Source organism: Schistocerca nitens, chromosome 7, assembly GCF_023898315.1.
Source record: "Schistocerca nitens isolate TAMUIC-IGC-003100 chromosome 7, iqSchNite1.1, whole genome shotgun sequence".
Taxonomy (NCBI): domain Eukaryota; kingdom Metazoa; phylum Arthropoda; class Insecta; order Orthoptera; family Acrididae; genus Schistocerca; species Schistocerca nitens.
This window is the reverse complement of record NC_064620.1, coordinates 358,572,594-358,589,124: the sequence shown is the minus strand read 5'-3', so window position 1 is coordinate 358,589,124 and position 16,531 is coordinate 358,572,594. Positions and strand designations below refer to the sequence as shown.

Sequence of the window (16,531 nt, the reverse complement as noted above, 5' to 3'; positions counted from 1 at the left end):
CTAGGCAGAATAGTGTCCACAATAAAGATCTTATTTGAATCCTTAAACAATATTTGAAATTTAAGAAACTAAAATCAACAACAGGTATATATTTCCAGAATGAAGCTGAGAGTGGGCTGTTGTGAAACCTGCTGGTAGATCAAAATTGTATGCTAGACCAGGTTCAAATCTGGGACCTTTGTCTTCTGAGAGCAAGTGCTCCACCAACTGAGCTGGTCAAGTTTGATATTTATCATGTGTATAAATAAATCCCCCTCATGAAAAGAGGACCTTGCCAAGGAGGCAGCTTCCATGCATGCCTCAGTGATAAAGGTAGTCATACTGCAGATGCAACAACAACAGGGTTATTTGTGGAGAGACAAGACAAACTTATGGAGGGGCAGCAGCTTTTTTTAGAAACAGCAGGAGCAATAGTCTGGATGATTGAATGGTACAGTCTTGTTACAGTAGCCAACAGGGCCTTACTCTGCTGGTACAGCAAATAGCTGAAAGCAAGGGCCAACTAGAGTCGTCGTGTTTCAGGAGGACATACAGTGCTACTGTATGGTTAAATAATTGTGGCATCCTCTTGCACAAAACACTCCAGAAGTAAAATAGTCCCCATTCGGATCTCTGGATGGAGGCTATTCAGGACAGTACCATCATCAAGAAAAACAAGACCGCAATTCTACAAATTTGAACATGATACATTAGATTCTTAATCTGGTAGGTACATTAGAGAATTTATGAAGGATGTGGATAGATTTAGTGGGAATTTTTGAAGTGTGATGGCAGGAAGGACAGGACTTCAGCTCAGGTGAGTACAGGATTACAAATACTAAATGAAATAAGGGTAATGCCGGAGTAGGTATATAATGAAAGAAAACAGGAATGCAGGTAAGCTACTATGAACAGTGCAGTGGACATATTATCATAACCAAAATAGACCGAAGCCAACATCCACCACAGGAGTACGAGTTGCCAACTACCTCCTTAGACGATGAATATATTGAAAGAATGAACAATGAGTTATATAAAATTATTCAGGTAATTAAGAGAGACAAAAATTTAATTGTGATGGAGGCCTGAATTTGATAGTAGAAAATGGAAGAGAAGGAAAAGTAGTTGGAGAACATGGAGTGGTTCAATTCTGCACAGAGCATAATTTAATCAACACCAACATATTGTTGAAAAATCATGTAAGAAGGAGGCATACATGGAAGAGGCAGACATCAGATAGTTGCAGATTGATTATATAATGATAAGAAAGAGGTTTCAGAATTAGATTTTAAACCATATTACATTTCCAGCAGCAGATGTGGATTCTGACCATAATTTATTGGTTATGAGCTGCAGATTAAAACTGAAGAAATTGCAAAAATGTGGGAAATGAAGGAGATGGGATGAGGATTAGGAAATAATGGAGATGAAATGTGGTTACATTGAAAGAACCATAGATTACTGAGAGTTTCAGAGGGAGTATTAGTCAGAGGGGTGGGGAGAGAGAATACAATAGAAGATGAATGGGTGGCTTTGGGAGAAATAGTGTGGGTAGCAGAGTATCACATAGTTAAAAAGACAAAGCCTAGTGGCAATCCTTGGATGACATAGGAGATATTAAATTTAATTGATGAAATGAGAAAATATAAAGTGAAGCAGATCAAAGGGAATAAAGGCATGTAAAAAAGTAGATTGACAGAAAGTACAAAAGGGCTAAATTGCAATGGCTATAGGACAAATGCAACATACATAAATAGGGGAAAGATAGATGCTGCCTGTAGGAAAATTTAAGAGAACATTGAGAAAAGAGAATCACCTTTATGTTCATCAATAGTACAGATGGCAAGACTATCACCTTTATGTTCATCAATAGTACAGATGGAAAGACCATAATAGGCCTAGAAAGCTTTTCAGGGGAAGTGAACTTGAGGACAGTATTGTAGAAAGAGAAGAGAATGTAGATGAAGATGAGATGGGAGATATGATTCCATGAGAAGAATCTGACAGAGCACCAAAAAATTCTTGAGGGAGACCAAGGGATGAATACAATAAGAAGGTTCAAATGGATGTTGGTTGCAGGTGTTATTCAAAGATGAAGAGGCTTGCATAGCAGAGTTACATTAAAGACCATAATAACAACAATATAGATTAAATAGGTAATGCATGTCAAACTAATGTGCCACAGTTGTAACTTTGCCTGTAAAGCTTATTAATTAACAAAATATAATTTAATATTGACATAAATGTGGGGCTGTTGCCTTTGAACACCCTTCAGTGAGTTCCTGCATTTAAATCAATACCATTAAAAGGATATTTGTCAATCCAAAATTTGTTTTATCACAAGCTGGTTTGTATTGAGGTGGGCTTGCTTATGTGAATGAATATATGTGTGTGTTTCAATTTACTTTTCTGACAAAGGCTGTGGCTGAAAGCATTTTTTCCTTACATTGTTGATTTCCCACCCTGGAGTTTCCATTGTTTGATTTTGTGGTTATTTCAGATGGATATTCAGAGGTTCCTTTTGCTCAATAAATTTCAAGTGAGTACATATCCTTCTCCAAGATATGATTATTTTCCACAATCTGAAGTCATGTTTTTGTAAAAAGGAATTGAGTAAATAAAGAAATACTACCAGGAAAGGAAAAAAATAGGATTTTGTATATGAAGGCTCGGTCCAGGATGATGGCAGGATGTGAGGATATTTTGGAGGTGAAGTTCTCATCTTTGGAGTCGAGAAAAACTAGTAATGTGAGTGAGGATCCAAATAGCCCATGTGGTATAGCACGCTCACAGCTCCCCTGAGTTGTTTAGCAGAGTATGATCAATAAAACAAGTACTGGGTTCCCCCAAGGTAAACTTTTCTTTTATACCCATTCATGTGCTCAGCCAGTTTAGTGATAGTCATTCTTATACAAAAAGCAATGCAGCACACACATCTCTGTTGGTAAACAACACATATTTCTTTGCCTTTGATACAGGTTTTGCTAGTGGTGGGGGGGCTGAAGTAAATGGTAGTGGGTAGATTGGGCAGGTTCTATAGTGGGAACTTTGAGCCTTGAGATAGGGATCATTGACTGAGAAACCATACCAGTGGTGTTGAACAGCCACATCTACATCAAAAAATTCAATTTTAAAGGAAAGTGAGAGAACATTATTATTATCTTGTTATGAAACAAATGTAAAATTACCATCATTATAATACATCTTTTTAATAAAATATTAGATGAAAAAAGATTGGAAAATAACCTTCAAGCCATGCTTTAAATAAAAACTTATATATGAGGTTGCTTTTAAGTGTTTCATTACCAAAGACAATAAGATATTACTATGTCAGTGGTTTCAAAAGTCTTGAAATAGTACAGCTTCACAGAAGAAGAAATTATTTGTTAAACGAATAAGGATCAGAATGCAAATATAGTGCAGAAGCACAACTTAGATTGCAAAATTTCTGAAAAAAAAGAAAAATTTAATCAAATACTGAATGCCTCAAATTTTGCTTGTTAGTATTATGTAGGAGTAATTGAATTGAATATTAATTCCTTTGCAGAAAACAAAATTTATTAGTTTCATTGCAGACAATGAAATTAATCTGCTGCCAACTTAAAATTTCTCTGCACCACTTTCTTTCTTATTCAACTTTTTATCAGAAAGCACTTAACCATTATGCCCAACATAAGCTAATATGCTGGGCAGTACAAGAAATAAAATCCTATCTCTCAAAAATGCTAGTGCTGAAGTACCATAAGGGGGCTTACTAGCTGATTTCAGTACTAGGCGAGAGATTGTTGCGTAATACTCCTAGCAAAAGTGAAAGATTTTGCTCCAAGTTTTAAGCTGTGTTAAAGGTTCAATACACCAACTTTTAGTTCACAATGTTAATTTAAAACAATATTTGGTACTACAAAATACTCTGTGTTAATGGTGCTACAAACAAAGTTTTTTTTTTGTTTCCACTGATAAAAGTTTAAAAATTACACAGTCCTTCCATGTAGGCCCTAACATAAGTAATAGTTATTTGTTTTTCAAAGACAGTCAGTTTCATTGCATCTGGAAATTACTGTTCAGGTCTCCATGCTCAGTAAAATTTGTATGACTATGTGTAGAGTGCACATACCGTCCAATAAGTTGTTGTTGTGTCTTCACAGCCATTACTGTTGTTGGGGCCATGCCACCATATGCCATTTGTAAGGATTTAATTTTGGAAGAGCCATGTTCAAATAAAACACTGAATGCAGAATTAACAATAGCGATGTCATCATCTCTTCGTCTAGCCTGTTTATAGGCTAGAAAATACTGATCCTGTGAAGAAAATATTCTTATGACAACATCATAATACATAGTCAAGTGTCCAATCATTATCTAAATTTTACCTTTTCGAAAGTTACATACACACAATACAAAACAATTAAAAGGCTTTGTATGATGCATAGATAGTGTGATGAGGCATCTACTTATAAATATTGAGCCATGCTGCATCCATACCCATCCATAATTGCAAAAGTATTGCTGTGCAGGGTTTTGCGCATGAACTGGTCAGGATTATGTTATGCAAATAACTGATGGGATTTGTGTAGGATGATCTGGATGGCCAAAACATTCACTCAAATTGTCCAAAATATTGTTCAAACTAATTGCAAAAGAATTGTGGCTCAGTGACAAGGCTCATTCTCATCTGTAAAAATTCCATTGTTGTTTGGAAACCTGAAGTCCATGAATGGCCTCAGAAGATCTAAAAGTAGCCGAATGTAACCATTTCCAGTCAATGACCAGTTCAGTTGTATCAGAGGACCCAGTCCATTCCTTGAAAACACAACACACACCATTATGGAGCCACCACCAGCTTGCACAGGGCTTAATTGACAACTCAGGTCCATGGCTTCATGAGATCTGCACCACACTCAAACCCTACCATCAGCTCTTACCAACTGAAATCAGGACTCATCTGACCAAGTCATGGTTTTCCAGTCATCTAGTGTCCTTCCAATACGGTCATGAGCACAGCACTGTCATGCTGTTAGTAAAGGCACTCGCATCAGTTGTCTGCTGCTATAGCCTTTTAATGCCAAATTTTGCCACACTGTCCTAACAGATACACTATGTGATCAAAAGTATCTGGACACATGGCTGAAAATGACATAAATTCGTGGCACTCTCCATCGGTAATGCTGGAATTCAATATGGTGTTGGCCCACCCTTGGCATTGATGACAGCTTCCACTCTCGTAGGTATATGTTCAATCAGGTGCTATAAGGTTTCTTGGGGAATGGCAGCCCATTCTTCATGGAGTGCTGCACTCAGGAGAGGTATCAATGTCAGCGGGTGAGGGCTGGCACGAAGTCAAGTTTCCACTTCACTATCACACTGGAAACACTGGACCTAAGTTATGTTTAGGAGTGAGGAAATCTCACGTAAAGACATATGACACAAGAGACACCCAATCACCTGACCACGTTGGAAGCCCTTGAGTTCCACAGAGTGCCCCATTCTGCTCTCTCATGATATCTAATGACTACTGAGGTCACTGATATGGAGTACCTGGCAGTAAGTGGCAGCACAATGCACCTAATATGAAAAATGTATGTTTTTGGGGATGTCAGGATACTTTTGAACACGTAGTATATGCTCATCATATGTCCAATTGATTTCTGCAGTTATTTTATACAGCGTTGCTTGTCTGTTGGCACTGACAACTCTACATAAATGCCGCTGCTCTTGGTCATTATGTGAAGACCATCAGTCACTGCATTTTCCATAGTGAGAGGTAATTCCTGAGATTTGATATAGGCAGTACAGTCTTGACACTGGGGATCTCAGAATACTAAATTCCCTCACAATTTCCAAAATGGAATGTCCCATGTGTCTAGCTCCAATAACCATTCTGCATTCAAAGTCTGTTAATTCCCATCGTGCAGCCACAATCATATCTGAAACTTTTCCACATGAATCACCTGAGTACAAATGACAGCTCCGACAATGCACTGGCCTTTTATACCTTGTGTATGTGATACTACTGCCATCTGTATATTATTCTTATTTTTCTAATCAAAATGTATACAGAATGGACCAGTTATTGTTTCTGATCTGTCACATCCTTTATATTGGAAAGAAACATGAAAAATAATAATTAATAAAGAAGAACAATAATATATGAAGATTTGTTTTTACATCACTTAACATCCACAGCCACAAATTACCATTAACTGTAGTAAAAAGTACTGTAAAAGGAAAAACTGGTGATAACACATCATGTATGGCTCAAGTAGACTGAGCCAGTGGCCACTATCATAGTTTGATATTGCAAAGAATGGCAGCTAACTCTACATATAGATTAATGTAAATTAATGCAGATGAATAGGAAAAAGAATCCTGTAATGTTTGAATACTCCACTAGTAGTGTAGCGCTTGACACAGTCACGTTGATTAAATATTTGGGCATAACATTGCAGAGCGATATGAAGTGGGATAAGCATGTAATGGCAGTTGTGGGGAAGGTGGATAGTCGTCTTCGGTTCATGGTAGAATTTTGGGAAGATGTGGTTCATCTGTAAAGGAAACTGCTTATAAAACACTAATACGACCTATTCTTGAGTACTGCTCGAGCATTTTGGATCACTATCAGGTCAGATTGAGGGAGGACATGGAAGCAATTCAGAGGCGGGCTGCTAGATTTGTTACTGGTATGTCTGATCATCATGCGAGTGTTACGGAAATGCTTCAGGAACTCGGGTGGGAGTCTCAGAGGAAAGGAGCCGTTTTTTTTCGTGAATCACTACTGAGGAAATTTAGAGAACCAGCATTTGAGGCTGACTGCAGTACAATTTTACTGCCGCCAACTTATATTTCACGGAAAGACCACAAAGATAAGATAAGAGAGATTAGGGCTCGTACAGAGGCATATAGGCAGTCATTTTTCCCTCATTCTGTTTGAGAGTGGAACAGGAATAGAAGATGCTAGTTGTGGTACAAGGTACCGTACCCTCCGCCACGCACCTTATGGTGGATTATTGTGGAGTATGTATGTAGATGTAGATGTAGATCTGTTGATGAAAGTAATGACCATATCAGAATTATACGTTCTTGAATATTCTGAGTCCATTTGCAGATTTTCACAGGCAGTACTAGCCTGTTTGACTTGGAAGTTCAATTTTGTTTCTAGTTCTTTCTTTTTCTGACCATTTTTCTCACATGAAATTTGCATCTTAAGGTGATAACAAATATGACAGGTGCCACAACTTGGTTTTGCAAAGCAAATATTGAAAAACTGATGCAATATTTTACAATATATGCCAAGGGTAAGAGGTTCCTTGTTGCAGTCTTTGCACTTATCTTGATAAAGACTGTACATCTTTCTAATGTTTAGATCTGCACACAGATACATCATGTTGGGATTCTTTTTCCTAGAGTAGTGATTTGACTGCGTAGAAAAACTGTTTACTCATACATGAGCCCACGCAAATTCCTGGTCCTCCTCGTTGAATTTATTTGAGCACCCCACTTATCCATCTTAAATAATATATTTAGCTTTTAATGTCATGTTACACAAATATATTATTGTGAACATATGTCTTGTTGCAGTGACCTTATAAATGTTGGTTGTCTGCCAACTACTCCTCTCTGGATCATCATTATACCTCTGCTTGACAGGTTCAGATTCACACATCCAAATACATAAGAATTTCAAATATCTTTGTTACTTAGATTTTGTAAATGTGATTTTGCCTTTTTCACTACATCTTTATAATTAATGTACCTTTACCATTGTTTCGTTTCTTCTTCTCATCTTCTTTGCACCAATTCTGTGGATTATGCTTCCTGTTTCAATAATTTCCACTGATTTTTCACACTTTCATCAACGTTTCCCATTTCTACATACTCCTTGTCCACTATTGGCATTCTGTACTGAACGTGCCAACTGAACACTTCAGATACTCTAAACTAGGTTCATAAAGTGATTAATATTACATATTACATAGGAATTACATTTCATGTTTACACTTTTATTAAATCGAATGTAATCTACCTCAGCCTCCAAACCTTTTCAAATTACAGTTAATTATCTGTTGTCTGTTTATCATATGGCACAGTATCTGCTATCCTACTACTCATTTTCTTTCTGTTGGAGGGAAGCCAGAGTGTAGTAGAACGTTAGCCTGTTTTTGACATTACATAAATCATATCCACCAAATGTAAGAAATTCTCTGCATTGTATTACATCCTAATACGATATTTAGGGGTGAGACCAATGTAATTTTGACAGTTTCTGTACCTAGTAACAGATGGCAGCACTTATCTCTAAGTTTTTATATTTGAGGGTTAGCCTAACTTTCCACACACCTCCAGATGTGCATATCACTACCCTATGACTTTTGTCACCTCAGTGCATATATATTCATATGTGTCCAGCATCTCCTACCCCATTGGATCAATTTTAACCAAATTTGGTGCACATGCTGCTTGCTACATGAGAATCAACACTGGTGACATTAGAACCTCCTAACTCCCACAGTAGATACAAGTGAAAGGTGTTTAGTAACACTGATATATAAAGTGCCCAGCATGGCAGGCATGTCATAGAGGAAACGGAAAGAGAGAGGGGGTGGAGGAGACAGACACAGAGAGGGCAGAGGTGGACAGAGAGAGGTGGAACAGGAGATGGACAGACAGAGAGGGATGAGACAATGGATAGGGAGAGAGGGTAGAGGAGATCGATAAGAGAGACGGGAGGAGATGGCCAGGGGAAAGGAGGGAAGAAGATTGACAGAGACAAGGAATGGATAGAGAGGGAGGAGGAGGAGGTAGATAGAGAGAGGGTAATGCTGACACAGAGATGGAGGAGTTAGGTGATGGACAGAGGGGTGAGGTGATGGACTAATAGAAGTTTGGAGTAAATAAATACCTGGACAATGCCGGGTTTGTCAGCTAGTATATTACAAAAGTGGATGTAAGCATGTACTACATCTCCTCCTAAGCTACCACAATGTTTTCAAACAAACATCCAACATGTATCACTTATCATCTGGAAAGAAGCACTATGGAATTAGGACTATGTATCTCCCACTGGTGTGGGGCTGAGCATGAAGACAGGATGACATAGGAGATAGACAGAGCAAGGGGGAGGATGAGATGGACAAAAAGAGAGGAAAGAGGAGGAGATGGGCAGAAAGAGAGGGGTGGAGGAGATTAACACCAAGGGGGAGGGGGAGATGGATAGCGAGAGGGAGAGTAGAAGGCTACCAAAGTGTGCAGGAGGACACAAACAGAGATATGCAGTAGGTGGAGATGGACAGATAGAGGAGGGAGAAGAAGATGGACAGAGAGGGGGGAGGAGGTCATGGACAGATGGAGGGGGGGGGGGGAAGGGGAGACGTAAGAGGTAGCTGGAGGAGAGGGGTAATGGAATAGGAAGAGAATGTGGGAAGGCAGGTGGAAGAGGGAGAAGGTGTGAGGTGGAAGAGTGAGAGGTTGTGAGGAGGCTGGTGAAAGAGGGAGAAGGTGTGTGGAAAGAGATGGAAGTGGGACACCTTGTGATGAAGCTAGTGTAAGACAGGAGACTTAAATAGAAGGAGGAAGGAAGAGTGGAGTTGAAAATTAAATCTTTCCTAATTGTTCTGATGAGACTATGTCAAAAAATTTATTATGTACAATGATTCATTTGTCACTTTGTTTCAGGAGCAAAGATCAAGCCCACAGCTGTCTACCACAGATAAATTTAACATCCTCCCTGGAGTAATATGGTGTAAAACAGCAGAGATTCAGACATTTATGTGTGCAATACATGTGACGTAGGTGTCCACAGCCAAAACTGCGGGTAAATAGCTAGTGTATTATAAAAGTGGATGTATGTATGATCCGTATTTCCTACTAAACTACTGGACTTATTTCAACCACACTTGGTTCACACACCATTTACTCTCTGAAAAGAAGCACTGTATGGGTAAGACCTACTTAACTCCTACAGGGGTGGGGGTGAGGACATAAAAGTGGTGCCATAGAAGCATAACTCTCAGGAACTATTTCAGCCAATTTTTGTATACACATGGCTCATTATTTGTATAAAAATACTGTGAGGATAATATGTCCCTATCACTCCTAGGAGTAGGGGTAAGAGCCATGATATGAAAAAAAATTACGTAACGACCCATCTTAGTATTGAATCCATAGTTTTCAGGGTCACTATAGTCATTGATGACAGTCCTGTTGACATTTGACACTTATGGATTGGAAGAGGGGGGGAGGGGGGGGGGAGGTCATAGGCAGTTACGTATCAGCATATCTACATCTACATTTACAAGTACATCTACACTCTCCAAACAATCATGAGATGCATGGCAGAGGGTATGTCCTATTATACCAGTTATTAGGGTTCCTTCCAATTCCATTCACATATGGAGTCCGGGAAGAATGAGTGTTTGAATGCCTCTGTGCGTGCAATAATTGTTCTAATCTTATCGTCATGATCCCTATGTGATTGATACACAAGCAGTTGAAGTACATACCTAGAGTAATCATCTAAAGCCAGTTCTCAAAACTTTGTTAATAGGCTTTCTCAGGACAGCTTACATCTATCTTCAGCAGTCAACCACTTTAGTTTCTTCAATATCCCTATGACACACTCCCTTGGATTAAACAAACCTGTGACTGTTCATGCTGCACATCTCTGTATACATTCAATATCCCCTGCTAGTCCTATCTGGTTCACTTGAGAAATATTCTAAAACTCGTCACATGAGTGATTTGTATGCAATTCCCTTTGTGGACTGACTGCACTTCTCCAGTATTTGATCAATAAACTGAAGCCTACCACCTACTTTACCCATAACTGAACCTACGTTATCATTCCATTTCATATCCCTACAAAGTGTAACACCCAGGTATTTGTACGAGCTGGTCAATTCCAGCACTGATTCATTGATATTATAGTCATAGGATACTACGTTTTTTCAATTTGTGAAGTGCAAAATGTTACATTTCTGAACATTCAGAGCAAGTTGTCAATCTCTGCACCATCTTATCAAGATCTGACTGAATATTTACACAGTTTCCCTCAGATAGTACTACATTACAGATAACTGCATCACCTGCAAAATGTCAGATTTTACTATTAATACTGACTGCAAGATCATTACTATACAACATGAACCGCAAGGTCCCAACATGCTTCCCTGAGGCACACCCAAAGTTACTCCTACATCTGACAAAGACTCTCCAGCCAAGTTAACATGCTGTCTCCTCCCTGCCATAAAGTCCACAATCCAGTCTCAAATTTCACATGATACCCCATATGATCATACTTTTGACAATAAACAAAGGTGCAGTACTGAGTCAAATGCTTTTCTGAAACCAAGACACATTGCATCTATCTGGTTGCCTTGATCCAAAGCAAGAAAAAGTGAGAAAAGTGTGAGGTCGGACTCACATGATCAATGTTTTCAAAATCCATGCTGTCTGACATTGAGGAGATCATTATCTTCAAGATACCTCATTATATTTGAGTTCATATGTTCTAAGATTCTACAACAAATTATCTCAAGGATACTGAATGGTAGTTTTGTGGATCAATTATACTACCCTTCTTGTAAACAGCTGTGACCTGTGCCTTTTCCCAACAACTGAGCATGGCTTTTTGTTCAAGAGATCTATGATAGATTATAGTTATAAGAGGGGCTAACTCAGCTGCAAATTCAGTATAGAATCTGACAGGAATTCCATCAGTGCCTGAAGCTTTGTTCAGTTTTAACGATTTCAGCCATTTCTCGCTGACACTTATACTTATTTCATTCCTCTTTTCAGTGGTATGAGGATTAAATTGGGGTGATTCTTCTCTTTTTTCCTTTGTAAAGGAACATTTGAAAACAGAGATAAGCATTTCAGTTTTTGCTTTGCTACCCTCAATTTCATTTCCAATCTCATTTGCTATGGACTAGACACTGACTTTGGTTCCACTAACAGCCTTTGCATATGACTAGAATTTCTTTTGGTTTTGTGAAAGATTACTAGACAATATTCTGCTGCAGTAATCATTAGAAGCATCATTCATTCTTCTCTTGACAGACATTCAGCATCTCTCTATCTACAGCCCTATGCTTTGTTTTATACCTGTTATGGAGTAATCTCCATTTCTTTAGAAGTTACTTTACAGTGACAGTATACCATGGAGGTTCCCTCCCATTATGAACTGTTCTACCAGGTACATATCTATCCAGTGCATAGTAAACTATTCTTTTAGACTTGAGACAGAGTTCCTCTAATGCTCCAGGCCTGTGCTGAAAGTTTCGAGTTCCTCATTGAGATATGACACTACTGACTTTTTTACCCATTTAACTAGAGATATACATCTTTTTGCTTGTTTCAGTTGTTCTTTGAAGTTTGGTAAACATTATTGCTACAACCACATCATGGTCACTGGTACCATTTTCGATGTGGACATCCTCAAAGTGGTCATGTCTATTTGTTGCCATTAGATCCAACATATTTCCATCATAAGTGAGGTTGCTAACTACCTGTTCTAGGTAACTTTCAGAGAATTTCACATGATGGCTTATCATGCCCACCACTAACAAAACTGTAATTTTCACAATTGATTGTTGGATGATTAAAGTCTCCACCTATGATTACAGTATTATTGGGATATGTACATACAAGCAAATTGAGGTTTTCTCTAAAATTTTTGGTTATGTCAGGAGATGAGTCTGGTGGGTGATAGAAGGATCCGATTATCATCTTATCCCCACCTCTGATTCTGAGTCTTGCACAAACAATGTCACATGCTGCTTTAATTTCTGTCTCGGTGGATTTGAGTGTATTGTCTACTGCAACAAATACACCACCTCCATTTCTCATTTGTCTATCCTTTTGATATACACTTACATTTTCCCCAAAAATCTCACTGTTATTAATGTCAGGTTTCAACCAGCTTCCTGGATCTAGTATTATGTGAGCTGCACTGCTTCCCTTGAGCGCTTCAAACTCTGGCACTTTGTTGTGAATGCTTTGGCAGTTTACCATTAGGATTTTAATATTCTCACCTGTGGGAGGCATATCTTTTGATCTTACACTGTTACTTCTGGGTTTCCTACAGCTATCATTATCTGGATTGTATGGAGAGTCACCTAATCTAAAAAAAAAAAAAAGCACCCCACATGCAGTCAGCTACCTGAGTAGCAGCCTCTGATGTGTAGTGCACACCTGACCTATTTGGGGGGACCCTACAATTCTCAACCCTATGGTGCAAGTCCAGGAAGTCACAGCCTAGATTGACACAGAACCTTTGAAGTCTTGGGTGCAGTCTTTTCACACAACTCAGAACCAAAGGGCCACAATCAGTTCTGGTGACAATGTTGCAAACTGAAAGCATTGTTGAAACTCCATGCACAAGGCTGGTCTTCTCAACCTTCTCTGCCAGTCGCTGGAATGACCCAAGAATGGCCTCTGTGCCCAGATGACAGGCATCATTGGCTCCAGTGTGCACCACAATCTACAGTTGGTTGCGGCCTGTTCTGTCAATGTCTGCCAGAATAGCCTCTTCAACATGTTGAATGAGGCCCCAGGTATACACTCTGAGTGCACCTGGTGTGCTTTCCTGTCCATTGCTGCCATTTCCCTGAGGGCTACTATCATGTGCCATACATTCCAACTGCCAATGATTAGTTGACCCCTACCCTGTTGCACTTGTCTCCTCCTCACACCAGACAAAACAGGTTTCCCCAAAATGGGTGAAGTGAGTACAACTGACTCAGTTTCAGTTTCAGTGAAAGACAGCACCTCAAATATGTTGTTCAGGGGGATCGGTACAACATCCCGAGTCCTCCCTGGTCCCCATCCTCTCTGTACAGGACACCTAGAGCTACAATTGACAAGCTGCTTGCAGTCAAGTGGACATGTAATGACAGGTCCTGTACTTTCTGCACAGGAGACAGGATCCACGAGAGAGGACAGTTAGTACTTTATGGTACTTGAAGTATGTCTGGTACAGGTATCACGAGCTCTTCCTATATACCTATTCGCAGCAGCTGCCACTCATTTGATAGTAGTCAGGGTGATTTCCAGCTGCTTATGAACATCAACCAACTCATCCTATGTTTGAGAACAGCATTTGCAGTGGGCCTGCATTTTGGCTGGTGCTATGTATTACAAGCCAGTGAGCATATTACTTCAAATTAAGCCTGCGGATTATCTTTTAATCTATTTTGCTAAAAAGTTGCTAATTCCTTATAAGAATTGAAGTAAATACACAAAACAAGATTCCTATTAAGGCAACACAAAAATCTGTGGTAAAGATTACTAGTTTCCTAAAACGTTTTTATGTTAATTATAGTTGTTAGCAAACTCACAAACAGAGTTAATTTGTGATAAATGTAGATATTATATAGGGCCACTTCTCTTTAATGGAAAACTAAATGTTAATTAAAAAATCTGCTACAGTAACTAAATCACAAAAACTGATTTGCTACAAATTGCTCATAGATTGTGCAAAGGACAATGATAACTTGTGAAAATTCTCAAAAATGCACATTTATGTGCAGTGATGTACAATGAAATTCAGTAGTGATGTATTCTTTGGCTGAACTGTGAACCACAAAAGCTAATTTGCTACAAAATATGAGACCTTAACTTTTCCCGGCGAATCGAATGTTCAAATAACTTACGGGTTTGCTGCTGGGTGGCGTAGTCGGACACCGCCAATATTTTGACAGGAGCACACCCTGCCATTCTCAAGGCACAAATTCAAGGAAGAAAAAATGTGCAAGCAAATTTAATACCTCGGTTCATAGAGGAGAAACAAGGAAGATACCACACACAGAACAAGTGTCAACACAACCAAAGATAACCAACATCAGAAATATCGATGGTTACTATTAATCAACAGGTGAGGTAGCACTAATTTTGTCCCTCTGTTTTCTGAGGAGAGACAGAGCCAGATTCCAAGCAGCTTGTAATTGTACAATCAAATTAGAGAATGATTGTTTTGAGTGAGGATAGGCTAACTGATCTCAAAAATTTTAAAAGAGCACAATTTAGTTTAAGTCCACAATGACAGTAACCGCACGAGTTTATTGTGGCACAGCTCCATCACGCCTGAAGCAATTTCTAACGAACTGGTACACATACTGATTGCTGTCTGGATAAAATTACTGTGACAGCAATACACCACTAGAGGTGTATGTAGGGGTGAAAATGGCTGACATAAAACACAATTCAAAAACACAGGGAGCAATTTTAATCATGTTTGGTATAACATGACTCATTATTTGTACAAAAATACTGTGGGAGTAAGATATTCCAACTAGCCCTAGATTTGAAGGTCGAGATAGAATGGAGTGACATGTAAAAATGTTTGAAAATGACCTGCTTGTATTTCTTTCATGAACTTTGTTGACTTGAAATAATTTAAAAGTACGAATCACTGTCTGTCTTCAGTGTATCAACCACATTGCAACAATCAGCACTGAGGAAAGGTAATAATTTTGTCACGGTATGCAGGGCCAAAACCATGTGGCTAAATTCATTAGATACATTTAACATCCTTTCTGGAGTCACAGTGTATAAAACATCATAGAATCAGATAGTCACCAGAATGAAATATATGTAATGTATGTGTATGCAGGCAAGAAGCTAGTTATTTCATGAAGATGGTTCCCAAGTTCTTGATGCAGCATTTCTCTCACATTTTGATTGGAAATCTTGTTTGTAGGTGTGTTTCCTTGCCAAACGTTTAGGGTTTTTATGTTTTCACAATGTGAACATTTTTAGACATTTTATTATAATATTGATAAGTAGCTTTCATTATCAGAATCAACAGTGAGCACATGTTTTAATCAGAAATGGGAGCATGTCAGAAAAGTCTGAAGTGTCTTCAGAACATGACTCAATGGAGTTATTGTGTTGTTCTCTATGGCTCATATGAAAAGAAGACCTTTTGAAGTTCAAAACAGTCTTGTCAGAGACAAAAGTCCAGCCAGATCTAACATTGCATCACTCAACAAAATATTGTTCTCATTCATAATGGTGGTGGTGGTGATGTTCTTGGTGGCGTCATGAACATGACTATTTCTATTCTAACAAGAGGAATAAATGTTTCACGATCAATGAAACTGTCAACTGACTGTATCAGCAGTCTTCTGATACACTGAATGATTTTGAAAACTTGATAAATAATAAATAATCCAGAACTGTCATTGGATGGAGAGAAATGCGTTTCCTTCATTTGCAGAAGTTATCCAAAAAATTTTCTTTAATTGGAATACTTATAACCGTGCATGCTTGCTGATCTATCCTTTTAATAATGTCATTGCTGTTATCAGTTTCAACAACAGTGGAAAACAGAGCAGATTACATAACCTAAACAAGAAAGGAACTGATATGCTGATGGTAAAGGAATGATCATTCACAAGAGTTGACTGACCAGTTAAGTACTCAGGAAGACTGCTAGTCCTGAGCAACTGCCTTTTTCAAGCATCCAGCACTGTTATAAAGATTTTCAAATGCCATATGTCAATTAGTATGTGAATATATGTTTGTTTGTTGTGCTACAACAATCAGCCATTTGAGCCTC

General features: G+C 38.6%; 1 protein-coding gene across 1 annotated transcript in view; it reads right to left on the bottom strand.

The window, feature by feature from the left end:
* LOC126194690 (xanthine dehydrogenase) overlaps nt 1-16,531 on the bottom strand; it is a 262,170-nt gene that overhangs the window by 72,536 nt on the left and 173,103 nt on the right. Inside the window, exon 11 of the mRNA XM_049932909.1 lies at nt 4,094-4,278. Within this exon, the coding sequence (XP_049788866.1) occupies nt 4,094-4,278 (185 nt within the window). The remainder of the gene's footprint in view (nt 1-4,093; nt 4,279-16,531) is intronic.